The 26206-nt window shown below is 42.1% G+C and overlaps 2 protein-coding genes across 3 annotated transcripts in view; one reads left to right on the top strand and one right to left on the bottom strand.

Moving 5' to 3' along the window:
- Positions 1–1382: 1382 nt before the first annotated feature.
- On the top strand, positions 1383–26104 carry LDHAL6A (lactate dehydrogenase A like 6A). 2 transcript variants are annotated; one of them, XM_054524624.2, is made up of 8 exons: positions 1383–1596; positions 2195–2329; positions 10095–10212; positions 11766–11939; positions 21437–21610; positions 22359–22476; positions 23825–23948; positions 25049–26104. In XM_054524624.2, the coding sequence occupies exons 2-8, from the start codon at positions 2204–2206 to the stop codon at positions 25211–25213; spliced, it is 999 nt and encodes a 332-aa protein (XP_054380599.1). In that variant the 5' UTR covers positions 1383–1596; positions 2195–2203; the 3' UTR covers positions 25214–26104. The 2 variants fall into 2 exon arrangements, with proteins under 2 accessions (XP_054380599.1, XP_054380598.1); XM_054524623.1 differs by having other exon boundaries at positions 1496–1744.
- TSG101 (tumor susceptibility 101) overlaps positions 14304–26206 on the bottom strand; it is a 59014-nt gene continuing 47111 nt past the window's right edge. Inside the window, 1 exon segment of the mRNA NM_001131861.1 lies at positions 14304–15190. Coding sequence (NP_001125333.1) covers positions 15176–15190 — 15 coding nt within the window. The 3' untranslated portion in view covers positions 14304–15175.

Raw genomic sequence — 26206 nt, 5'->3', positions numbered from 1 at the left:
AGCATCCAGCACAGGAGAAAGATGAAGGCTGGAAGACTTAGCCAGTCTAGTCCCTTCACGTTCCTCTGCCTGCTTTTATCCTAGACTGGCAGCTGACTAGATAGTGCTCACCCGGATAGAGGGTGGGTTTGCCTCTTCCAGCCCACTGATTCAAATGTGAATTTCCTGTGGCAACATCCTCACAGACACACCCAGGTTCAACACTTTGCATCCTTCAATCCAATCAAGTTGACACTCAATATTAACCATCAAAATTACGTATTATGATTCACAAGTGAGAAAACAATTAGGTAAAATGTGGTGAGAGAAGTAGAAACCTTGGTTTATTCCAGACTGATTTCCAATTCTACATTTTTATTTTTTATTTTTGAGATGGAGTCTCACTCTGTCACCCAGGCTGGAGGGCAGTGGCATGATCTCGGCTTACCAAAACCTCTGCCTCCCGGGTTCAAACGATTCTCCTGCCCCAGCCTCCTGAGTAGCTGGGATTACAGGTGCGTGCCACCACACCCGGCTAATTTTTGTATTTTTAGTAGAGACGGGGTTTCGCCATGTTGGCCAGGCTAGTCTCGAACTCCTGACCTCAGGTAATCCACCCGCCTTCGGCCTCCCAAAGTGTGGATTCTACATTTAACCACTTAATAATGAATTGAGCTTTCCCTTCATCTTGTAAACATGGTTATCAATTGGCACTGCACTCATCAAATTCTTCAGGTTTCATATCTTATTTCAAAATTCCTTTTGCATACAGAGTTTTGTTGTTGTTGTTTTGAGACAGGGTCTCACTCCGTCACCCAGGCTGGAGTGCAGTGGCACAATCTCGGCTTACTGCAACCTCCGCCTCCCAGGTTCACAAACAATTCGTGTGCTTCAGCCTCCCAAGTAGCTGGGATTACAGGGGTGTACCACCACATCCAGCTAATTTTTGTATTTTTAGTAGAAACGTGGTTTCACTATGTTGGCCAGGCTGATTTCGAACCCCTGACCTCAGGTGATCCGCCCGCCTTGGCCTCCAGAGTGCTGGGATTACAGGCGTGAGCCACCACGCTCGGCCCAGAGTTTTAAAATTTTACTTTTTCTACTTTAGCTCACATTTGAGGTGGTAAATGTTAATCTTGAGGTCCCTTTCTCCTACAGGGCTGGGGAAAAATTTCCAAGTGAGAGTCAAAAAGTCCTTTTCAGATACATCCAGACAAGGTTTGGTTAGAAATAAAATTACTTGGGCTCTCTGGTGGATGGGTTCTAGGCAAACAACTCCGCCCGACCAGCAGAGGCCCTGGACTGCGTTGTACCTGCTGCACCTTGTGCGCCTTCTGCAGCCGGCCAACCACCGACACCGCAGCGCGCCCACCCGCACGCGGGGGCGGGGCGGGCAGGCAGAGGCGCAGGCGCGGTGCCTCACAGCCTCCTTGCGGCCTCACACCTGCCAAGCATCACACCTGCCAAGCATCACACCTGCGATGCCTGCACGAGCTGGGTGCGGTCTGCGCAGCTGCAGTAAGGGGGTGACACGGCGTCTTAGTCGGCGGTTGAGCTCCTTCGTGCCTGGACGAGCTTTAACGCCACTTTCCTCCATTCTCTTTCTTCACCTCTTGAGTGAGTGGCCATGAGCTGGGCTGCAAGAGTCCTGGGGAGCAGCCAGAGAGTGGGCGCCGCGGGAGCGAATTGTTTTTGCCCTAGGATGGTTCTGTGTCTCCGCCAGGCGGCATGTGACCTGCTCGGGCGCGGGTGGCCCTTCACCCCTGTGAGTGTGGCCAGAAGTACCTCTCACCTGGACCTGCGGACCCCGGGCGCAGTCCTGGAGCTGAGAACTGGAGGTTGGGGGGAAAGTAGGGTAAAAAAGGGGAGAGAAAAAGGGGTCAGCTGCGGGACGGAGTGCCGTCCCAGCTGTAGTTTCATGTTTGGTGGAGCAACCCCTGTTCCTTTCCTCTGTCTCTCTCTTAATTCCTCTTAACTGTACTCACGCTTCCTTCTCCTTCCCCTGGTCCGCTTCATGGATGCTGAGCTGCCTGGCCAGAACCTACCCAGCTTCTTTGCTGGTCAGATTTGTAGGTCTTTTGTGTGTCTGCAGCACCTCCTTCCACACAGGGGCCCAGGAGTTCTCTATACCCGCTCTCACCACAGGTCTTGGAATTCCAAGCCATTTCCAATTCCAGGTCTTGGAAATGGCTGTGCAATTTGTCTTCACTGTTAGGTTTCCAAGATGGCAACTGTCAAGAGTGAACTTATTAAGAATTTCGCGGAAGAGGAGGCCATTCATCACAATAAGATCTCCATTGTAGGAACTGGATCGGTTGGTGTGGCTTGTGCTATCAGCATCTTATTAAAAGTAAGTTGTGTGCTCTGCACCACAGGGTTCACCTCGGTTGGAAGTGAGGCCACAGCGTATGGTTGTGCAGGTTGTGTCCAGTTCAAGGTGGTGAGTGGGGATCCAGTATGAGGGGCATCAGAGGAAAAGGTGCCCTTTTTTTAGTTGTTCCTCCCAGAGGGCGCTCCTTTTTAAAAATTGTGTGATGATATCACGTGGGTTAGAAGCAGCTCTGTGAAAGTATGTTGACATTTCACTTTCACATAATGACAATATGAGGTACCCCTTTGCTTGATTTGGAAACTCAGCTCACAAAACAAACTGGAGAAATAGGTGGCAGAAAAGAGTATACAAGCATGTCAGTGATGGTAGGCAGCCTACGAGTACCAAATACAATAATCTTTTTTCATTTAAATATCTTTCTCCCATTTCCTAGTCTCTATATCTTTATTTCTCTTCGTTCCTTATTCATGTTAGGTTAGTTTTAGTGTTTAGCTGTTCTTAGTATTGATACAGCTGATAAAGTTTTATGGCTATAGACAGAAGCCAAAAAAGATTCTGACCCCTTTCTAAGAATATTACCCTGATATGAACTTTATTACCATAAAGTTTTAATAAATCATAAGACACTTTGAGCTATACTTTTATTAATGAAATATCTGTAAAATGTTTTAAGCCATCTTTTATATAACCTTTAATCCTGGCATGATTCATTGGATTTAAAGGATTGCCTCTGGGTTTCATATCTAGATGACATAGTGCCCTTATGGCACTAAGGATAGCAGCCGCAGCCAACTGCTGCTCCTGCCAGCCATACAAATTCCCCATGATTCATTTTGTCCTACCTATTGTAGTGCCTTTATCAGCAGTGTCCTCATTGCTAATGAAGAATACACACACGTGAAAACCAACACATCTGTGACTCATTGATTGTTTGATGGGGCCTCCACGTATTGCCCAGGCTGCTCTCAAACTCTTGGCCTCAAGCAGGAGGTCTCGGCTTCCTAAAGTGCTGAGATAACAGACGTGAGTCACCTTCCTTTGCCCAACACATTTTTTTTTTAACATCAGTAATAATGATAACAATATGTTTATATGCATTATCCAATATTACAACCCTGAAAAGTAAATATTAGACCTACTTTTTAGAGGAGAAAAAAGGAATAGACTATCTCTAATTGCATGAATAGATAAGTATACAGGTAATATATATAGAAAAGCTTGAAATAAAAGATTTATTTATCACCTTTGCTTTGAAGGGCCATTCGGGGAGGGACTGAGCCATTTCCCTGGAACTCCTACCTCTGCCAGCTGCTGCTTGGCTTTGGTTGCAGGAGTGGAGGGAATTTTGGGGCTTCTGATGGGAGGTTCCAGGGGCCCAGGATAGGGCAGTGCCATGGGGCTGCACCTGTTTCATGGCCCTATCCATGATGGGAGGTCCCAGATAGAACTCAGGTGGAGGTGGTGGATAGGAGTACAGAAGGGCAGGAGTGCACTCCATTGCAACTGGTGATGGGAGGCACAGGCCCCACCGGGCATGTAAGAGCATCTATAGGCTCCACTGGGGGCTTATCTCTGGAGGCTTAAAATGCCACCCGTAGCACCCATTGTCCAAACTCAGTGATGCTCCCTGCTGTAAAGGTATGAAGCAGAGCCTTCCCAGTCACCTCCTGCTTCTAGAACTTGAATTCTAGTATGTTGCTAACTATGGCATTTGTATATCTTAGGAAATAGGGTACACAATCCCCCTATAAAGCCTCAGGTTAAGGCTCACTTTAATCTTTCCCTGTCCTGGCCCTAGACACTGCAACTTCTGTCATTCAAGGAGGTGGTGATAGCCTAAAAGCTCCTTGCTGATAAGGAATTCTCAATATGAATTGTTCAGGAATTTATTGTCAGGAATTTATGGTATGAACCTTGTAGAGAAACAGTAATGTCTTTAAAAATTACTGAGTTTTACCATAATACATAAACTTTAATTAGTGTAATGCGAGATCCACTTTGTTTCTTTTAGTGTTGTATCTGGAATCTAGAACAGTGCCTCCTGTAATTGATATTTAGTAGTTGGATGAAAGAATTGCTCAAAGATGCCCATTAAAATGGAAAATGCACTGGATTGTGAATATAAAGATGGGATATTCTGTTTACTTTCATTTTTATAAATAAGGAAAGAGAGTCCAGAGAGATTGTCAGGATATATTTTTATAGACTTTATTTTTTAGAATAGTTTTAGATTTACAGAAAAATTGAAAGGATAACAGTTTATACCCCACATTATACCTTAGTATGGTGTGGTGGTTAATATTGAGTGTCAACTTGATTGGATTGAAGGATGCAGGGTATTGTTCCTGGGTGTGTCTGTGAGGGTGTTGCCAAAGGAGATTAACATTTGAGTCTGAGGACTGAGAGAGGCAAACCCACCCTTAATCTGGGTGAGCACCATCTAATCAGCTGCCAGCACGTCTAGGATAAAAGCAGGCAGAGGAACGTGGAAGGACTAGACTGGCTAAGTCTTCCAGCCTTCATCTTTCTTTCGTGCTGGATGCTTCCTGCCCTCAAACATCAGACTCCAAGTTCTTCAGCTTTTGAACTCTGAGACCTACACCAGTGGTTTGCCAGGGGCTCTCGGGCCTTTGGCTACAGACTGAAGACTGCACTGTTGGCTTCCCTACTTTTGAGGTTTTGGGACTTGGACTGGCTTCCTTGCTCCTTGGCTTGCAAATGGCCTGTTGTGGGACTTCACATTGTTATCATGTGGGTCAATACTCCTTAGTAAACTACCTTTCATATCGACATCTGTCCTATTAGTCCTGTCCCTCTACAGAACTCTAATACATATTGTATACCTTAGTGTGGTACATTTGTCACGATGAAAGAATGGATATTGACATATCACCTTTAACTAAAATCCACACTTTACTCAGATTTCTTTAGTTTTTACCTATGTCCTTTTTCTGTTCCATGATCCCATCCAGGATGATACCACATGACATTTAGTCACTGTATCTCCTTGGGCTCCTCTAGGCTATGTTAGTTTCTTTAGATTTTTCTTTTTTTTTGATGACTGAGCATTTCGAGGAGTACTAGTCAGGTATTTTGTAGAACACCTTTCTGTTGGAATTTGGTGGGTTTTTTTTTAATGGAGAGACCGAGGTTTTGGGTTTTGGGGAGGAAGACATAGGAATAAAGTGCCACTTTTCATCACATCATATCCAGGCTACATACTGTCATGATTTATCAGTGTTGATGTTGACCTCAGTTACCTGGCTGAGACTGTGTTTATCAGGTTTCTCTACTGTAAAGTTACTATTTTCCCCCTTTCCATACTGGTCTCTTTGGAAGAAAGTCCCTATATGCAGCCCACACTTATGGGATGGAGACTTATTTTAATTCTTCTGTGTGGGAGATTTATCCTTCCTCCCCTATTTATTAATTAAATCATTTGGTAATATCAGTATGCACTCATGGATCTTATTTTATACTTTGGGTTATAATCTAATACTTCCTTATGAATTTGTTCCAGCTGGGGCCATTGGTCATTCTTTAAGTTGCCTGCTGTGTCCCTTTGACATAGTACATCAATATAGGGTTTTGTTAGGTTTTGAACGCTTCCTTATTCTTTGTCATTGTAAGATGTTTCAGGTTCTTCATCTTGTATATTTTCTGCAGCACTCCTAGAATCAGCCTTTTTTCTCCAAGGAACGTTGGTTCCTTTTATTGGATAATGGTATTAGAAACCGAGATCTGAGGCTATTTATGTTCCTTGCTCCTGGGGTTACGATACATTTTCAAAACTGCCTTTCAAAGATAACTTTATCAATACTGTGTAATACTGCTCCATATGACTCCAATCTCTAAATAATTGGGTGTCCAAAAAGCTTTGGCATTTCATTAAGCAACAACCTGTTCTTTGTAATGCAGCTTAGACTTCTAGGTTGATCAGTTGTACACTCTAGTTTAAAATGTAAAGTGCTTGGCTTTGAATTTCCAGTAATTCAAATAGAGTAAAAAGATCCAGGCTGGATCCAGGCAGTGGCTCATGCCTGTAATCCTGCACTTTGGGAGGCCAAGGCAGGAGTATCACTTGAGCCTAGGCGTTTGAGACCAGCCTAGGCAACAAAGCAAGACCCTGTCTCTCAAATATAAATAAATGAATAAAAATTAAAAATCAGCTAGGTGGCCGGGCACAGTGGCTCACGCCTGTAATCCCAGCACTTTGGGAGGCCAAGGTGGGTGGATCACCTGAGGTCAGGAGTTTGAGACCAGCCCGGCTAACATGGTGAAACCCCATCTCTGCTAAAAATATTAAAAATTAGCCGGGCACGGTGGCATGCATCTGTAATCCCAGCTACTTGGGAGGCTAAGGCAAGAGAATCGCTTGAACCCGGGAGGCAGAGGTTGCAGTCAGCCAAGATCGCGCCATTGCACTCCACCCTGGGCAACAAGAGCAGAAACTCTGTCTCAAAAAAAAAAAAAAAAAAAAAAGCCAGGTGCGGTGGTACATGCTAGTAGTACTAGCTACTTGGGAGGCTGAGGCAGGAAGCTTGCTTGAGACCAAGAGATTAATGCTGCAGTGAGCCATGAATGTGCCACTGTACTCCAGCTTGGGTGACAAAGTGAGACCCTGTCTCAAAAAGGAAAAAAGATAAAAAGCTCTAACAATGTGAATTGGATACGTGCTTAAATTATGGATGTTTGGTTATTTCTTTTTTTTTTTCTGAGAGGGAGTCTCACTCTGTTGCAGAGGCTGGACTGCAATGGCCAATCTGATCTCGGCTCACGGCAACCTCCGCCTCCCGAGTTCAAGTGATTCTCCTGCCTCAGCCTCCCAAGTAGCTGGGATTACAGGCATGTGCCCCATGCCCAGGTAGTTTTTGTATTTTTAGTAGAGACAGGATTTCATGATGTTGGCCAGGCTGGTCTGGAACTCTTGACCGCAGGTGATCTGCCCGCCTTGGCCTCCCAAAGTGCTGGGATTACATGCGTGAGCCACCGCGCCTGGCCTTGGTCATTTACTTCTTTTTTTTTGAGACGGAATCTCGCTCTGTCGCCCAGGCTGGAGTGCAGTGGCGCGATCATGGCTCACTTCAACCTCTGCCTCCTGGGTTCAAGCAATTCTTCTGCCTCAGCTTCCCAAGTAGCTGGGACTACAGGCACATGCCACCATGCCCGGTTAATTTTTGTATTTTTAGTAGAGACAGGGTTTTACCATATTGGCCAGGTTGGTCTCCAACTCCTGAGCTCGTGATCTGCCCATCTTGGCCTCCCAAAGTGCTGGGATTATAGGCATGAACCACCATGTCCCGCCTTGATCATTTACTTCTAAGCACTAACACAAAGGCGTTATTTTTCCTCCAAGGAAAAATTTATTATGTAATAAAGATAAAAATAATATGTAGTTAAAAGGTAATACATTTACAAGGTTTGAAAGTAAGGCCAGGTGGGGTGGCTCAAGCCTGTAATCCCAGCACTTTGGGAGGCCGTGGCAGGCAAATCATGAGGTTAGGAGTTTGAGACCAGCCTGGCCAACATGGTGAAACCCCGTCTCTACTAAAAACACACAAAAAATTAGCCGGGCATGGTGGCAGGCGCCTGTAATCCCAGCTACTCGGGAAGCTGAGGCAGGAGAATCGCTTGAACCCGGGAAGGTGGAGGTTGCAATGAGCCGAGATAGTGCCACTGCAGTCCAGCCTGGGCAATGAGTGAGACTCCGTCTCAAAAAAAAACCAAAAAAAACTAGGCTGGGTATGGGCTCACGCTTGTAACTTTGGTAGGCTGAGGCAGGCGGATCACTTGAGTCCTGGACTTTGAGACCAGCCCAGGCAACATGGTGAAACCTCATCTTTACAAAAAATATGAAAATTAGCCAGATGTGGTGGCAGCCGCCTGTGATGTGGTGGCAGGTGCCTGTTGTCCCAGCTACCCAGAAGGCTGAGGTGGGAGGATCATCTAAGCCTGAGAAAGTTGAGGCTGCAATGAGTCATGATCATGCTACTGTACTCCTGCCTGGGGGACAGAGCAAGCACCTGTCTCAGAAACAAAAAGTAAAAGTAAAATTCAGAAAGATACATACAAGGCCGGGCACGGATTAAGGCTCATGCCTGTAATCCCAGCACTTTGAGAGACCAGGGTGAGTGGATCACTTGAAGTCAGGAGTTTGAGACCAGCCTGGCCAACATGGTGAAACCCTGTCTCTCCTAAAAATACAAAAAAATTGGCCGGGTGCGGTGTCTCACGCCTGTAATCCCAGCACTTTGGGAGGCAGAGGTGGGTGGATCACTAGGTCAGGAGATCAAGACCATCCTGGATAACACGGTGAAACCCTGTCTCTACTAAAAATACAAAAAATTAGCCGGTTGTGATGGCAGGCGCCTGTAGTCCCAGCTACTCGGGAGGCTGAGGCAGGAGAATGGCGTGAACCCGGGAGGCGGAGCTTGCAGTGAGCCGAGATCACGCCACTGCACTCCAGCCTGGGCAACAGAGCGAGACTCTGTCTCAAAAACAAACGAACAAAAAATCCCCCCAAAAATTAGCTGGGCATGGTGGTGCATGCCTGTAATCCCAGCTACTCAGGAGGCTGAGGCAGGAGAATCACTAGAACCCAGGAGGCAGAGGTGGCAGTGAGCCGAGATTGCACCACTGCACTCCAGCCTGGGTAACAGAGCAAGAGACTCCATCTCAAAAAAATAAAACAAAAAAACATACATGGAGAAGTCATACTGGTTTCTATCCAACCTTTCCTTAGCATCCACTTTAGGCAACTGTTTGAATCAGTTTCTTGTATTTCTAGTGGTTTTTTTTTTTTTCAACTAGAACTATATTTTCTCTCCTTTCTTACATATAAAGTAGCATCATCGAAATTATAGTATGAATTGGTTTCTGTAGGTAATAACTGTCTGATTATAGAACTAAAATATTTTTGAGTTGGAAGGAGCCTTATATTTTAATCCATTTGCTGTGGTTTGAATGTTTGTCCCCTCTGGAACTCGTTTAAATTTAATCCTCAATGTGGCAGTATTGAGAGGTGGGGCCTTTAAGAGTTGACTGGTTCATGAGGGCTCTGCCATGGATTAATCTATGGATGAATGGGTTATCAGGGAAGTGGGAATGGTAGCTTTATAAGAAGAGGAAGAGAGACCTGAATTTAGCAATCGCAGCCTCCTTGCCATGTGATGCCCTGTGCTGCCTTGGGACTCTGCAGAGTCTCCTCCAGCAAGAAAGCCCTCACCATATGGCGGCCCCTTGGCCTTGGACTTCTCAGCCTCCATAACTGTAAGAAATAAATTCCCTTTCTTTATAAAGTACTCAGTTTCATGTATTCTGTTATAAGGAACAGAAAATGGACTAAGATACCATTAATTCAAAAAACTTATTGAGCTCCTCTGTGCCAGGTGGATGATAAGTAAGCACCAGATGGCTGAGGATGAATGACTTCCTAGTCTCAAGAAGCTCATGGTCTGGTGAGAAATTCCTTCAGCAGAAGCACTACTTTATCACTGTGCAGCCTCAGCTGAAATTGAAAATGGGGGTGTTCACTACTTTCAGAGATTGTAACAGTTTCTGTTTTCGTTTTCCTTATGATGAGCTGAAATGCTCCACTTTGTAACTTGTATTTTTTCTGGTTTAGACTTTTATATCATGATGAAATGATGAGATCATTTATTATGTTTCCTTTGATTTTGATAATTCACAAGCTAGACATAGATCACCAATATAAGAATTTTCTTTCATTCTCCAGTTAATCAAGAGATACCCTCACATCCATTTGACTAATAATGTTTTTTAGGGTTTGAGTGATGAACTTGTCCTTGTGGATGTTGATGAAGGCAAACTGAAGGGCGAGACAATGGATCTTCAACATGGCAGCCCTTTTATGAAAATGCCAAATATTGTCTCCAGCAAAGGTTAATGTCATAGTTAAATACTATAAATATTCTAATATACATGAACAAATATCTAAGAAAATCATCTTTATTTCTTTTGACCTCCCCAGTTTTTATAGATAAGGCTGGTTGCTCCCTACTCTGTACTCTCATAACGTGTTCAGATTCCTTAGGTTGTACTTTGCAAGGTTTCCCACAGCACCAGACTGAGTTCCTTGTGAGCAGCAGTAACAGCAGTTATCATGACAGCTGCAATGAACTGACTGCCTATTGTGTGTGAGACATTGACCCAAGCACTTTATATAATTTAATTCTGAGCACAACTCTATTTTAGAGATGATGTACCTCTGAACTAAGGTTAATTAAAAGTGATAGGACCAGGCACGGTGGCTCACGCCTGTAATCCCAGAACTTTGGGAGTCCAAGGCAGGCAGATCACCTGAGGTTGGGAGTTCGAGACCAGCCTGACTAACATAGAAAAACCCCATCTCTATTAAAAATATAAAAATTAGCTGGGCGTGGTGGTGCATGCCTGTAACCCCAGCTACTCGGGAGGCTGAGGCAGGAGAATCGCTTGAACCTGGGAGGCAGAGGTTGTGGTGAGCCAAGATTGCGCCATTGCACTCCAGCCTGGGCAACAAGAGTGAAACTCTGTCTCAAAAACAAAAAAAGTGATGGAGTAGGGATTTGAACTCAGTTCTGTTTGATTCCAAAGGCTAAGCTCTTCGCTACTGTACTTTATTCACTTGGCACCTGGGAGATAATTATTTGAACAAACGAATGAACCAACAATTCCCTATTCAAAGGTCTGTTCACACCATATCTATCTCTAAATATTCTTGCCAGAGTAATCCATATTTTGACCTCTTCATCTAAATAATACAAAAGGTATTTTAGGAGGTGAGTTGTTTTTTTTTTTTTTTTTTTTTTTGAGACAGTGTCTTGCTATGTTGGCGCAGGCTGGACTTGGACTTCTGGGCTCAAGTAATCCTCTTGGTCTCAGCCTCCAAGTAACTGGGACTACAGGAGTGCACTACTGTACCCAACTTAGGAGGTTTTTGTTTTTGGAAACGGAGTCTTGCTCTGTCACCCAGGTTGGAGTGTCGTGGTGTGATCTTGGCTCACTGCCTCCATGTTCAAGTGATTCTCTGCCTCCACGCTCAAGTGATTCTCCTGCCTCAGTCTCCCTTGTAGCTGGGACTACAGGCACCCGCCACTGCGCCTGGCTAATTTTTGTATTTTTAGTAGAGATGGGGTTTTGCCATGTTGGCCAGTTTGGTCTTGAACTCCTAACCTCAAGTGATTGACCCACCTCGACCTCCCAAAGTGCTGGGATTATAGGGGTGAGCCACTGCACATGACTTACATTTTTATTATTATTATTATTTAAAAAAATGTACAAGGGAAACTTAGTGCTAATTTCCTGAAATTAAAAAGTAGTCTGGGCATACTAGAAGATTTAAGGGAACGCACTCTTTGGTAAACATAGTGTGGTGATTGAAGTGAACAGGAAGTATACTTAAATGCCAGATGTTTTCTTTCATAATCGATTGTTTATTCTAATCTTTCCTCAGATTACCTGGTCACTGCAAACTCCAATCTAGTGATTATCACGGCAGGTGCACGCCAGAAAAAAGGAGAAACACGCCTTGATTTAGTCCAGCGAAATGTGTCCATCTTTAAATTAATGATTCCCAATATTACCCAGTACAGTCCTCACTGCAAACTGCTTATTGTTACTAATCCAGGTCAGCTTTGTTGTTTTAAATTTTCAACTTTTAGATTCGGGGGTACACTGTGTACGTTCATTACATGGGTATACTGTGTGATGCTGAGGTTTGGGGTAGGATTGATCCTGCCACCCAGGTAGTGAGCGAAGTACCTAATAGTTTTTCAGCCCTTGCTGCTCTCACTCCCTCCCTCTCTAGTAGTCTCCAGTGTCATTAGTTCCTATCTTTATGTCCATGTGCACCCACATATTTAGCTCCCACTTATAGTGAGAACATGTAGTACTTGGTTTTCTGTTCCTGCATTAATTAGCTTAGAATAATGGCCTCCAGCTGCATCCATGTTGCTGCAAAGGACATGATTTTGTTTTTTTATGGCTGCATAGGTCAGCTTTATTTTCACTGTTCAGTGAAGGAGTTTTTGGTGGTGTGTTTAGTAACTTTGAGGAGAAAAAGAATTTAATGAGTATTAAATCGTAAACCACCAATATAATTCCAGAATCTCATTCTGTTTTGTTAGTGTAATATGTACTTTGCACAGTTGTAATCAGTGTATATACTATAATGACTTTAAAAAATACTAGTGTGAGGCCAGATGCAGTGGCTCGCGCCTGTAATCCCAGCACTTCGGGAGCCCAAGGTGGGTGAAGTGCTTGAATCCAGGAGTTTGAGAACAGCCTGGGCAACATGACAGAACTCCATCTCTACAAAAAAATACAAAAATTTCAGGGCATGGTGGAGCACGCCTGTAGTCCCAGCTACTCGGGAGGCTGAGGTGGGAGGATTGCTTCAGCCAGGGAGATCAAGGCTGCAGTGAGCCATGATTGCGCCACTGCACTCCAGCCTCGGTGACAGTGAGACCCTGTCTCAAAAAAAAAAAAAAAAAAAAAAGTAGTGTGTATAGGAAGATAATATGCTTAATCATATGAGTTCAAGGTTTATATTCTAAAGGCTGAGGTTTGTTTTCCAAATTACTGTTTGAGAAGTGAAAGTAGGGCTATAGTTTACTGCCTGACTCCCCAAAATTGTACTAGACTCCTCACTGGTGCATTTACAAGGTGGACAGACTGAAAATAGACTTCGGAGATAAAATGTGCAGGACTGCTGATAAATTATGTGTAGTGAGAGAAAGGGAGGAATAAAAAATAACTTCGAGATTTTTTCCTTTGAGTAACTGAAGGGATGGTAGTTCCATTTAACTGGGTTGGTAAATTTACCCATCGGGTGGGAGTCAGTGAGGGAAGGAGGCAGGGATGTTACATACAGAGGAGAAAAATCAAGATACCTGAAATGATACTCAAGAGGAAATGTCAAACAGCTACAGATTATGAGTCTGGAGCTTAGTAGTTTAGGAATATTCAAATTACTGTATTCTAAAATTATTTGGAGTAGTTTTTCTCTGTGCAGACCAACACTGAGTGAGTGCATGATTAAGTTTATTCATTTTAATTTCGATGCTGAAGAACTATTTAACTTTTGTTTCACAGTTTTATAAAATAGTCACATGGCTCCAAGATCAATTCTAGAGAACAGGAATTATTCAAAGTGGTCCAGCTTCTGTCCCTGTGCCCTTTCCCCTATAGCCTCCATCCCTTTATAGGTAACCATTTACATTTTTTATGGTTTACAGCTTTTTGTTACTACATACGTTTTTCTCCATCTTTCATTTTTAACTTAATATATTATGAAGCTCACTCCATAGTAGTATTTATAAATATGTTGATTACTGTAGCTTTGTGGTAAGTTTTGAAATCAGGACGTGTTAAGTCTTCTGACTATTCTTTAAGATTATTTTGGGCCAGGCGTGGTGGCTTACATCTGTAATCCCAGCACTTTGGGAGCTGAGCCACGTGGATCACCTGAGGTCAGGAGTTCAAGACCAGCCTGGCCAACATGGTGAAATCCCATCTTTACTAAAAATACAAAAATTAGCTGGGCTTGGTGGTGCACACCTGTAATCCTAGCTACTTGGGAGGCTGAGGCAAGAGAATCGCTTGAACTCAGGAGGTAGAGGCTGCAGTGAGCTGAGTACAGATGGAGTGCCACTGCACTCCAGCCTGGGCAACAAGGCAAGACTGTCTCAAAAAAAAAAAAAAAAAAAAATATATATATATATATATATATATATATTGCTTGTCTGGATCCTTAGCGTTTCTATATGAATTTATGAATCAGCTTGTCAATTTCTGAAGTAAAACCAGCAAGGATTTTGATAGGGATTACTGCTGATTCATTTTGGTTCTTTTGTACTTAATAAGTTGTTTTTCTCTTGCTGTTTCCAATATTTTCTCTTTGGCTTTTAACAGTTTGACTATGATGTGTCGAAGTGTGAATGTCTTTCAGTTTATACCACTTGGAATTCATTGAGCAGCTTGGATGTATAGGTTTTTTTTTTTTTTTCTTCTTTTGAGATGGAGTCTTGCTCTGTGGCCCAGACTAGAGTGCAGTGGCATGATCTCGGCTCACTGCAACCTCCGCTTCCTGGGTTCAAGTGATTCTCGTGCCTCAGCCTCCTGAGTAGCTGGGATTATGGGCACCCACCACCACTCCTGGCTAACTTTTTGTATTTTTAGTAGAGACGGGGTTTCTCCATGTTGGCCAGGCTGGTCTCAAATTCCTGACCCGAACTGATCTGCCCGCCTCAGCCTCCCAAAGTGCTGGGATTACAGGCATGAGCCACTGCACCCGGCTTGGATGTATAATGTTTTTCTATTTGGGAAGTTTCAGCTGTTACTTCTTTGAATAATTTTCTGCTCCTCTCCCCTCCTTCTGGTCCTACCATACATGCATATATATGTTGGTGTGTTTAATGGTGTCCCACAAGTTTGAGGCTCTGTTTTTTCTTCTTTAAAATAGTTCATAGATTATCAAAAGTTCTTTATGTATGGCATTGAGATTTATTTATATATTTAACTGCATGCATATCTTTAGCTTTCACATAAATTTTGCTTCATACAGGCTACTGGTATAAGCATTTCCTCTTTTCAAGAGTTTGATTCTTTAAAAAAATACCAAATCCAAAATTCAGAAATGGTAGTCTGGCGCTACAAGGAAGCACACTGAAAATAACAAGCTGATGATACATTATCACATTGTATAATAGTATTTTATATTTTCTTACACACTTTCCAGTAAGTTTTTTCACATCCTGAAATCTCACGGTGTCATTTTTGAAAGGAGAGCTGTGGAGAGATTCTGATATGACTCAGAGTTGTGAAGGCACCTGGTGGAGCTCCTTCATTAATTTCTCTAACCATTCAGGGCACTGAAGTCTGTGGGGACAGTAAGTTCACATTTACTGTTTGTGTTAAATGAATCCCCAACCTACTTTGTTTTAATTTGCACTAAAATGCCTCCACCCTCAAAGTACCGCATCATTAAGGTTATATGATAACAAATTAGGAAACACAAATTAAGCATCGCTTGCTTGGCAACATTAACTGGCCCACCACACTCCCACCGCAGATTTTAGAAGTGTACATTAGCAAAAGATGCTTCTCTATGCATTATGGCAGAAGTCTATTAAAGAATATTTAATTTGTTGACTAATATTTCTAATATGCACATTCAGAGCATACTTTTTCTACATTTTATATACTGGCTGTCTGCCATTAACAGCAGTAAAAATAAGGAAAAATAACCATAAAAATTCTCAATCTCAAATGATTTAACAGCTTAGTTCTGTATTTGCTTGACAGTGTATGCAGTTATAGTACACACTATCAAATATATCTTCCATATCTATTTAGAAAACTTATTCTGATATTAGAACCATGTGAAGAAAGTCTTCTCCATTATTTTAGTGACTCTGTTAAAATGGTTCACTAAGAACCATTTTCAAAATCTCAGGTGCTTCAAAAGTTAAGAGAAACAATTAACTTCATTACTCTTATACAAAAAAAAAAAAAACCTGACAATTTTAAATTAGTATTAAGCTACCAAAAATTGATACCACTGAGGAAAGATTTTTTTCCCCCCTGAATGATAATATTTATTTTTTTTTTGAGACAGAGTCTCTCTCTGTTACCCAGGCTGGAGTGCAGTGGTGCAATCTTGGCTCACTGCAATCTCCGCCTCCCAGGTTCAAGCAATTCTCATGCCTCAGCTTCCCAAGTAGCTGGGATTACAGGCACATGCCACCATGCCCAGCTAATTTTTGTATTTTTAGTACAGATGGGGTTTTACCATGTTAGGCTGGTCTTGAACTCCTTGGCATCAAGTGATCCGCCTGCCTTGGCCTCCCAAAGTGCTGGGATTACAGGCGTGAGCCAGCGTGTGGCACCGAATGATAATATTTAGCTAAAATTTTAGTGAAGGAAAAGGCAATTCTGAGAGCAATCTGGATAGAGAGGGGTTTCTCAGGTGTAGGTACTAATTTCCATGCAGGACTGCCTTCAGATGCAGCTCCCGTGTCTCCACAGTCCTCAAGGCCTGGTTTTAGTGGTTCTGTAGTAGAGGAAAGGCTTCACACATGTGTAATATGTATAGGTAGCATCACTACAAAATGGAGTGCAAGTTCAAATCAGAGTTTTAAGGTCAGGAAAAGTAAGTATCATTTAAATGAATCACCAGAGACACTTTTAGAAGTTCTTAAGTTCCTTTAGAAATCTCCCTTTCAAGGATGTGCCAATTTTTATTTTGGCAAATCATGGATAAAAACTAAATGTATTAATAGTTATGATGATTGTGGTGCTATTTTTTAAACATTACTAACTTTATAGCAATACTCACATTTACCTATTTACCTAGCACACTTTTTTTTTTTTTTTGAGATGGAGTCTTGGTCTGTTGCCCAGGCTGGAGTACAGTGGCATGATCTCGGCTCACTGCCACCTCCACCTCCCAGGTTCAAGCAATTCTCCTGCCTCAGCCTCCCAAGTAGCTGGAATTACAGGCGTGCACTACCACGCCCGGCTAATTTTTGTATTTTTAGTAGAGACGGGGTTTCACCATGATGGCCAGTCTGGTCTCAAACTCCTAAAACCCCAAGAGATCCGCTCGCCTCAGCCTCCCAAAGTGCTGGGATTACAGGCGTGAGCCACAGCGCCTGGCCACATTTCAAGTGTTTTATTTTCAGTAACTGACCTACTGCAGTCTATTTTCAGACTTTTAGTTTATATGATATTTTATTATGCTGATATGAATGTGAAATTTAAAAAATTAAAACAAGCAATTAGCAAGGGTTTCGTATTTATGTTAAATATTAATTTATCTTACCTAAGTGCATGATAATTTTGTCCATGTAGTGGTAGAAATGTAAAACTGTAAATTTTAGAAGTTTTTTTTTTTTTTTTTTTTGAGAGAGGGTTTTGCTCTGTCGCTCAGGCTGGAGTGCAGTGGTGCAAACTTGGCTCACTGCAACCTCCGCCTCCTGGGTTCAAGTGATTCTTGTGCCTCAGCTTCCCAAGTAGCTGGGATTGCAGGTGCGCACCATCATGCCCAGCTAATTCTTGTATTTTCAGTAGAGCCGGAGTTTCGCCATGTTGCCCAGGCTGGTCTTGAACTCCTGGCCTCAAGTGATCTACCCACCTTGACCGCCTGAAGTGCTGGGATTACAGACGTGAACCACCACGCCTGCATACAGATCTTATTTCAGTTATAAAAACACACTGTTGACATTATTTTAAAATAGCATTTTAGTTTATTACTGTGGAAATGTGGAGCACAAGACATGACAAATACTAGGTATTAATTTCAAAACTGTTCAGAATGAGGCTGGGCATGGTGGTTCACACCTATTATCCCAGGACTTTGGGAGGCTGAGGCGGGAAGATTGCTTGAGCCCAGGAGTTCAAGACCAGCCTGGGCAAAATGGTGAAACCCTGTCTCTATATAAAAAAAAAAACATTGTTTTTCAAAAAGAAGAAAAATCTACCCAGAATGGCTTATGAAGGTTTGTTATTTAGGATTTTTTTTTTTTTTATAAATTAGAAAGTTCCAGTAACTATTTACATGAACTAAATGACCAAATAGAAGTGGAAAATGGAAAATTTAGAGGGCAGTATGGTAAGGGAGGGGATGTAAAATAATACAGGAAGAGAACTAAACAATTGAAGGTCAAAGATTTAGGAAAAGTTTAACCTTTTCTTCACATCTATAGTCATTTACCTAGAAAATGTGGTTGGGTACCCTGGGACACAGCTGAGTTACTTGCTCTGTTTTCAGTTTACCAATTAAAACAGGTCACATTCTCTGTTCCAGACCCAGGGCCTGGCAGAGGTCCCCCAATCCCCTTGCATTTCAGTGGCAGTTGACGAACCTCTTAAGGCCCAGCATGACTAACTGAGGTTCTTCACTTGATAGCTTTATGTATGAGGAAACTTAAAGACATTTCTACACATACTTCTCTCCATCTCAGGTATTAGAATTAATGCTTACCATTTAAAATAGTGGTATGATCAGACTGTTTCAGTATCACTTTTTACCATCAGTGTGTATTAAACAGGGAACAGAAGCTCTAACTTTTACATTAATGGAAATACTACATGTTTAGAAAACACTGTTTCAGAGGACAAAAGACGTCATCTTCATATCTTTTTAAAGTGTCGAATTTCTACTATTTAAGTGAGTACTTAAATCTGCCATAAAAAATATGGATTTACAAAAAAGACAAATTAGAAATTATGTCCTTCACAGAGATCCACTACAGGATTCTGAATCTTAAATTGTCTTCATATGTTTAGGATAGAATTTGATGCATTTATTATTTTTAAAGTATGAGTTATTACATAAAGCTAAGTTAAAAGTTCAACCAAATGGAAAAGGTACCAACAAATGCCTAAAATACTATTCTAATCATCTAAAACAAGAACAAATAGATTTTTCAAATAAGAGTTGAATCAATATTTATTTGACACTTCATTTACTTGAAAGCTGCTACTTTATTACTTAAAGACTGAGCCTGTAAGAAAATAAAAGAGGTTTAATTCAAATAATATGAAAGTGAACTCTCTACCTTACCTTACCTGTTTTTCCCCAAATAATTTTGACTTAATGGAAATTTTTGTGAATGGCTCTAAAAAACACCTATTTTGAAACTGCAGAAATAGCAGGACAATCACTTTGTAGAATGATTTGTGAAATATTGTCCTACTACACTTAAAAAAAAAACAACAACACATTTCCTCACTTAATGAGTATTTTCTTATTTTTGATATTGCAAATTCTATACATAGAACACCTCTTCATTGCCCTGCTGAAGCCCTCAGAATGTAGAGGTGGTTCAAAAGTAATTTATACCATTTTTACCCAGGCTTTGTAAACATGTATCAAAGAGATAGCAAGGTATTCCGTTTTAGTAAACAAAATAATTGCTCCTATAGTAGTTCCTCAAAGTCCCAGGCAAGTAGGCATTAGCAGAAGTTTTCTATTAGATAATTCTACCATCTCCAAATAAGGACTTTGGTCTGTTTATAAAAACTAATTGATAGATGAAAGGAAGGTAGGTAGGTAGACAGACAGACAGACAGACAAAGGCTTTTGCTTTGTTACCTATGCTGAAGTGCAGTGGCCAACCATAGCTCATTGTAACCTTGAAGCCCTGGGCTCAAGTGATCCTGTCTCAGCCTCCCAAGTATCTGGGACTAAAGGTGCATGCCACCACACTTGACTACTTTTTACATTTTTTGTAGAGATGAGGTCTTGTTATGTTGCCCAGACTGGTCTCAAACTCCAAGTCTCAAGTGATCCTCCCACCTCAGCCTCCCTGTAAGAATTGGGATTACAGGTGTGAGCCACTGTGTCTGGCCTTGGTTTATTCTTAGTTTTTTTCTCCCTTGTCCTATTGCATAACCTAGAAGACTCTCCAGTATGTTAAATAGAAACAGTGATAGTGGGTATCCTTGTCTTGTTTCTGACTTTAATGAAAAGGCTTCTAAGTTTTCTTCATAATGTATGTTTGCTTTGGATTTTGATAGACACCTTTTTGAGATAAAAAGCAGTTTCCTTCTGTTCCTAGACATAGTTTTATTTTTTTAATCCCTGAATGAGTTTTCCTACAGTTAAAATGATATCTTTTTCTTTAAATCTCATCTGGTGTAATATGTTGACAGATTTTTTGATATTGAACCACCTTTGCATTTCTGGGGTGAAGCTTCTTCTTAAAGTATTTTTCTTTTTCATTTTCATTTTCTTTTTTTTTTTTTTTTTTTTGAGACGGAGTCTTGCTCTGTCGCCCAGGCTGGAGCGCAATGGTGCGATCTCGGCTCACTGCAACCTTCGCCTCACGGGTTCAAGCAATTTTCTGCCTCAGCCTCCCAAGTAGCTGGGATTACAGGTGTCCACCACCACGCCTGGCTAATTTTTGTATTTTTAGTAGAGATGGGGTTTCACCATGTTGGCCAGGCTGGTCTTAAATTCCTGACCTTGTGATCTACCTGCTTCGGCCTCCCAAAGTGCTGGGATTACAGGCGTGAGCCACCACGCCCGGTGATGACGTATGTTTCTTTTCTTTTCTTTTTTTGAGACGGAGTCTTGCTGTTGCCAGGCTGGAGTGCAGTGGCGTGATCTCAGCTCACTGCAACCTCCACCTCCCGGGTTCAAGCAATTCTCCTGCCTCAGTCTCCCAAATAGCTGGGACTACAGGCGCACACCACCATGCCCGGCTAATTTTTGTATTTTTAATAGAGATGGGGTTTCAGCATGTTGGCCAGGATGGTCTCAATCTCTTGATCTCAGACAATCCACCGGCTTCGGCCTCCCAAAGTAATGGGATTACAGGCCTGAGTCACCGCACCTGGCCTCTGATGCGGTTTTAAAAAAATATATTTTTTAGGCTGGGCATGGTCACTCATCTGTAATCCCAGCACTTTGAGAGGCTGGGGCAGGAGGATTGCTTGAGGCCAGGAGTTAGATCAGCCTGGGCAGCATAGCAAGACCCTGTCTCTATTAAAAAAATAATTTTTTCCTACTATTCGATGCTCTTTGCTTCCTTTTATTTTACTGTTAAAATAATGCTTGTCATTGATTTTTTAAAAATCTTTGTTTTAAAAATGTATTAAAGAATATAAACTAGGCCGGGCGCAGTGGCTCACGCCTGTAGTCCCAACACTTTGGGAGGCCAAGGTAGGTGGATCACCTGAGGTCAGGAGTTTGAGACGAGCCTGGCCAACATAGTGAAACCACACCTCTACTAAAGATTACAGGTGTGAGCCACCACGCCCATCCCTCTGTTCCCCTCTTAACTATGCTTTTTGTTGAAAATGGGTTATTCTCTAAGCAAAATTATTTGAAAGACTTGATAAGAGAGCATTTGTTTATTCATATTTCTCAGAATTTTCTGTGGAGTGAACATTCTGTGTTTCTGCATACCAAGCTATGCAAAGTATCAACAAAAAGGTTTTTCATTACTTCTATTTGGTAGATATTCTTAGAGTTGGCGTATAGCTGGGGTTGGATAGAGAACCACGTTTTTTGCCCCCTCCACAAAACATCAGATTTACTAGTTTTAAGTGAGGTAAATCTAAAAAACGTATCCTTGTAGATGAGGACATTTCTTGATATGAACTTTTTCTTCTTAGTGGATATCTTAACTTATGTAGCCTGGAAGTTGAGTGCATTTCCCAAAAACCGTGTTATTGGAAGTGGTTGTAATCTGGACTCTGCTCGTTTTCGTTACTTTATTGGGCAAAGGCTTGGCATCCACTCTGAAAGCTGTCATGGGCTGATCCTTGGAGAGCATGGCGACTCAAGTGGTAAGCCTGAAGCACGATTGAGCCTCTGAAATATCTATTTCCTATCAATCATACAGACATTTAAAGTAAAGCAGCTCCTGGGAGGGGAGAAAAGACTTTATTCTACTTTAGGCCCTTTTAGTAGTGTTTAATTTTTACCACACTTATTTTTAAAATAACCAACAAAAAATACAGATTTGAAAAACGTGAGATTGATACTATAATCCTACATATGGATGGCTAGGATTATAATGCTTTTCTTAAATAGAGAACTAAGTAACATGATATAGTTTGTATTTAATTTGAGACACTGTAGTTCAGAAAGGTCAGCAGTGTCCTTCATGTAGCAGGCATTCTTCAGATTAAGGGATGGGTATAACTGAAGAATATAAGAAGGAAGAGAAGGAGTGCTGTGGTGGTAATAGCAGTCTTTTTCTCCCCCCTTAGTGTCTTCTGGCTAAAAACCTTCGAAATCTATTTAATGTAAACCTTGGCTATGGAAAAAGACTTAAAGGGAGAAAAACTAAAACTTCCTAGTGGAAAGTTTAAAACTGCAATTTTCTTATTTGGAGAATCTTTGCCAAGATAATAGAATTGTGGATCCCCATCTGTGGAGATCTAGATTTAGAATATCTGGAGTGGGGCTCAGATATTGGAACATTCCTAGTTGGAAATCACTCAGGGCAATTATAACAGTTTTGCTGAGGTCAAAAACCAAAACCCTGCTAATACCATGTAAGAAGTGGGATTTTGGGTATCTCTTTCTTAGTGCCTGTGTGGAGTGGTGTGAACATTGCTGGTGTCCCTCTGAAGGATCTGAACCCAGATATAGGAACTGATAAAGATCCTGAGCAGTGGGAAAATGTCCACAAAAAAGTGATTTCCAGGTAATATGCTAGTTTCACATTTTCAGTACCTTAGAAGTTGTGAGCCTGAACTCTGTTAGAAGGTTGAGATTAGTCCCTTAAATATATGTTGTTGTATTTCCCATATTTTTATTTGCACTTCTGCTTTTTTGTGTGATCATATTCACCAGATTATACATTCTTCAACAGTCAGGAACTGATTCTGTGTTGCTTATTCCTGAGCCTAACTCAGTATTGAGCACATGGTAGGGGCTCACCTGTTGACTGACAATGTATTTTTTCAAACACTTGCTATATAGTGTTTATTGTAGTGGTGGAATTGATTCCATATTAATTTCTGCATCTCTGTGCTTGTAACTCTAATGTTTAACCACTGTGGCAGGGCATGGTGGCTCATGCCTATAATCCCAGCACTTTGGGAAGCTGAGGTGGGAGGATCACTTGAGCCCAGGAGTATGAGACCAGCCTGGGCAACATAGGGAGACCCCATCTCTGCTGAGGTGTGGGAGGATCACTTGAGCCCAGGAGTATGAGACCAGCCTGGGCAACATAGGGAGACCCCATCTCTGCTGAGGTGTGGGAGGATCACTTGAGCCCAGGAGTATGAGACCAGCCTGGGCAACATAGGGAGACCCCATCTCTGCTGAGGTGTGGGAGGATCACTTGAGCCCAGGAGTATGAGACCAGCCTGGGCAACATAGGGAGACCCCATCTCTGCTGAGGTGTGGGAGGATCACTTGAGCCCAGGAGTATGAGACCAGCCTGGGCAACATAGGGAGACCCTATCTCTACAAAAAATAAAAAATTAGCTGAGCGTATGGTGGCTTGCTTGAGCCCAGGAGGTTGAGGTGAGCTCTGATGATGCCAATGCACTCCAGCTGAGACCCTCCCTCAAAAATGCATACATATGGTCAGGTGTGGTGGCTCATGCCTCATGCCTCTAATCCCAGCACTTTGGGAGACCAGGGTAGGCGGATCACTTGAGATCAGGAGTATGAGACCAGCCTGGCCAACGTCGTGAAAACCCGTCTCTACTAAAAATACAAAAATTAGCCACGCATGGTGGCGCACGCTTGTAATCCCAGCTACTCAGGAGGCTGAGGAGGGAAGATTGCTTAAACCCGGGAGGTGGAGGTTGTAGTGAGCCAAGATCACACCACTGCCCTCCAGCCTGGGCGACAGAGCAGGACTTAAAAAAAAAAAAAGAAAAAAAGAAAAAAACGCATACATACTACAAGTAATTTCTGGAAGTTGTTGATGGAGTCATTGCAGTTTTGTGGCATTGTTAGACACGTTGCTACAAAGTGGAAGTTCAATGACAAGTGCATCTTCTCAACTAACTTATGTTTATGGTTTCTTCTATCTACAGTGGCTATGAGATGGTCAAAATGAAAGGTTACACTTCTTGGGGCATTAGCCTATCTGTAGCTGATTTAACAGAAAGTATTTTGAAGAATCTTAGGAGAGTGCATCCAGTTTCTACCCTAAGTAAGGTAGGACATTCATGTTTGAAAAATCATTAACGTCAACATAAAATAGGGGTAAAGAACATTTTTGAGGCACTCTGGTTTTGGGTTTGATCTTGTGGGAAGCAGCTCTCTTCCTGAAGTCTGTTCTTTGCTGCTGAAGAGCGAGGAGATTGGGGAAAGAGCCTATCTTTGTAGACCTTTGTCCTGGTCTAGCATGACGTTTCTTTTTATTAGATAAAAGTAAGTGTTTTGGCATCTTTATTATTTAACTAAGTGAACTGACTCTACCAGTATCCAGAAACATTGGGAACCACTATGGGCAGACCTTGGTACCTTTGGAGTTGTTCTCTTACAGTTTCGATTATGTCCAATGACAAGATCTAGGAAAGAAGCACTAGACACAAAAGAATTAGCAGTTAGTCTCCTGGGGAAAGGGGAGTTGGGGCATGGGTGAGATCCCTCTGCTAGTCTAAATGGGAGAGGTTATAAAATAAGACAGATCTAAATCATTGTAAACAAAGTCATAGGAATTTTGAAGTGGTCTCCTGATAGGAAGTGGTATGGAGTAAGGAGATGAGGAAAGAAGGGTGGGCCCCAGCAAACATGGCAGGAGGCTGGGGCCTATGTGGAGAGATGGTGGGTTGAAACTGTACAATAAATATGTCTAATCATGTTTTAAATTGTTTTCTGTCGGCCAGGCGCGGTGGCTCACGCCTGTAATCCCAGCACTTTGGGAGGCCGAGGGTGGTGGATCACGAGGTCAGGAGATCAAGACCATCCTGGCTAACACGGTGAAACTTCGTCTCTACTAAAAAAAAATACAAAAAGCCGGGCGTGGTGGTGGGTGCCTGTAGTCCCAGCTACTCGGGAGGCTGAGATGGGAGAATGGCGTGAACCCGGGAGGCGGAGCTTGCAGTGAGCCGAGATCGCACCACTGCACTCCAGCCTGGGCGACAGAGCAACAGTCCATCTCAAAAAAAAAAAAAAAAAGTTCTCTGTCTTGGTACTCTGCCATAGTTTGTACTACCAATCTGTTATTCATTCACCTCACAACTGTTGTTTCTCATATTGCAGAACTCTGTTAAAAGTTAAAAAGGGAATAATTTTTAAGTCTTTACTTTCAGGGCCTCTATGGAATAAATGAAGAAATATTCCTTAGTGTCCCATGTATCCTGGGAGAGAATGGTATCACAGACCTCATAAAAGTAAAACTGACTTTTGAAGAGGAGGCCTGCTTGCAAAAGAGTGCAGAAACACTTTGGGAAATTCAGAAGGAGCTCAAGCTTTAAAGTTGCTTAAAGCTACCATTCTGTAGATTGAAGATGAAATAGTAGTTATGGAATTGTATATGTCAAACTTTTGAATAAATTTGAATTTCTAAAAGTTGGAAAAATAGAGGAAAGAGTGAGCTATTTAGTGTAGCCTTCCAGCTCTTTTTTTTTTTTTTTTTTGGGGAGGGTCTCATTCTGTCGCCCAGGCTGGAGTGCAGTGGCACGATCATGGCTCACTGCAACCTTGACCTCCCAAGCTCAGGTGAGCCTCCCACTTCAGCCTCCAGAGTAGGTGGGACCACATGCGTGTGCCTCCATGCCTGCCTAGTTTTTGTATTTTTTTTTGTAGAGATAGGGTTTTGCCATGTCATCCAAGCTGGTTTTGAACTCCCAAAGTACTGAGATTACAGGGGTGAGCCACTGTGCCTGGCCTTAGCTTTGATTTAGTATCCAGATGATAGATGACACTTTTTTTAAAAAAAAAAAAAAAAAAAAACAAAAGCGACGGCATCAAAGATGTTTTTGGTACCTCTCAGTACTTGCCTTGTATGTATACGTAATTGCCATCTGGTCCACAAGAATGTGTTTACTGTGTTACACAAATCCTGATTCTTTTCATCAGGTGCATAGTAATTCTTCTCTGTGGCTTAATACCTATGTTCATTTACATGCTATCTATCTCTACAATGTAAAAATAAAAGTATATATATATATACACACACACACAGTAATCTAAATGTTCCTAACACTAGATAAAACCTTGATTTGACCTTACTGTTTATTCTTTTATGAGTGCATTTTAATTTTTACAGAAAAGGCCTTAAGCTGTAAACCCCCTGGTGACAACAGATTAAGTTGGTCATTCTTCTCTTAGGAGTAGAGTGGGCTGCCTAATTATCTTCATAACATCCCAAATCGGAATATACTTTTCTTTGTAGCCTCATGAGCTTTCTAGCACTCTCATTTTGATCAAGAACATTCTATTCTGGATGAACTCTGCAGGACATACAG

Source organism: Pongo abelii, chromosome 9, assembly GCF_028885655.2.
Source record: "Pongo abelii isolate AG06213 chromosome 9, NHGRI_mPonAbe1-v2.0_pri, whole genome shotgun sequence".
Classification (NCBI taxonomy): Eukaryota; Metazoa; Chordata; class Mammalia; order Primates; family Hominidae; genus Pongo; species Pongo abelii.
The sequence above is the reverse complement of the archived record's forward strand: the minus strand, read 5'-3'. Positions and strand labels throughout refer to the sequence as shown.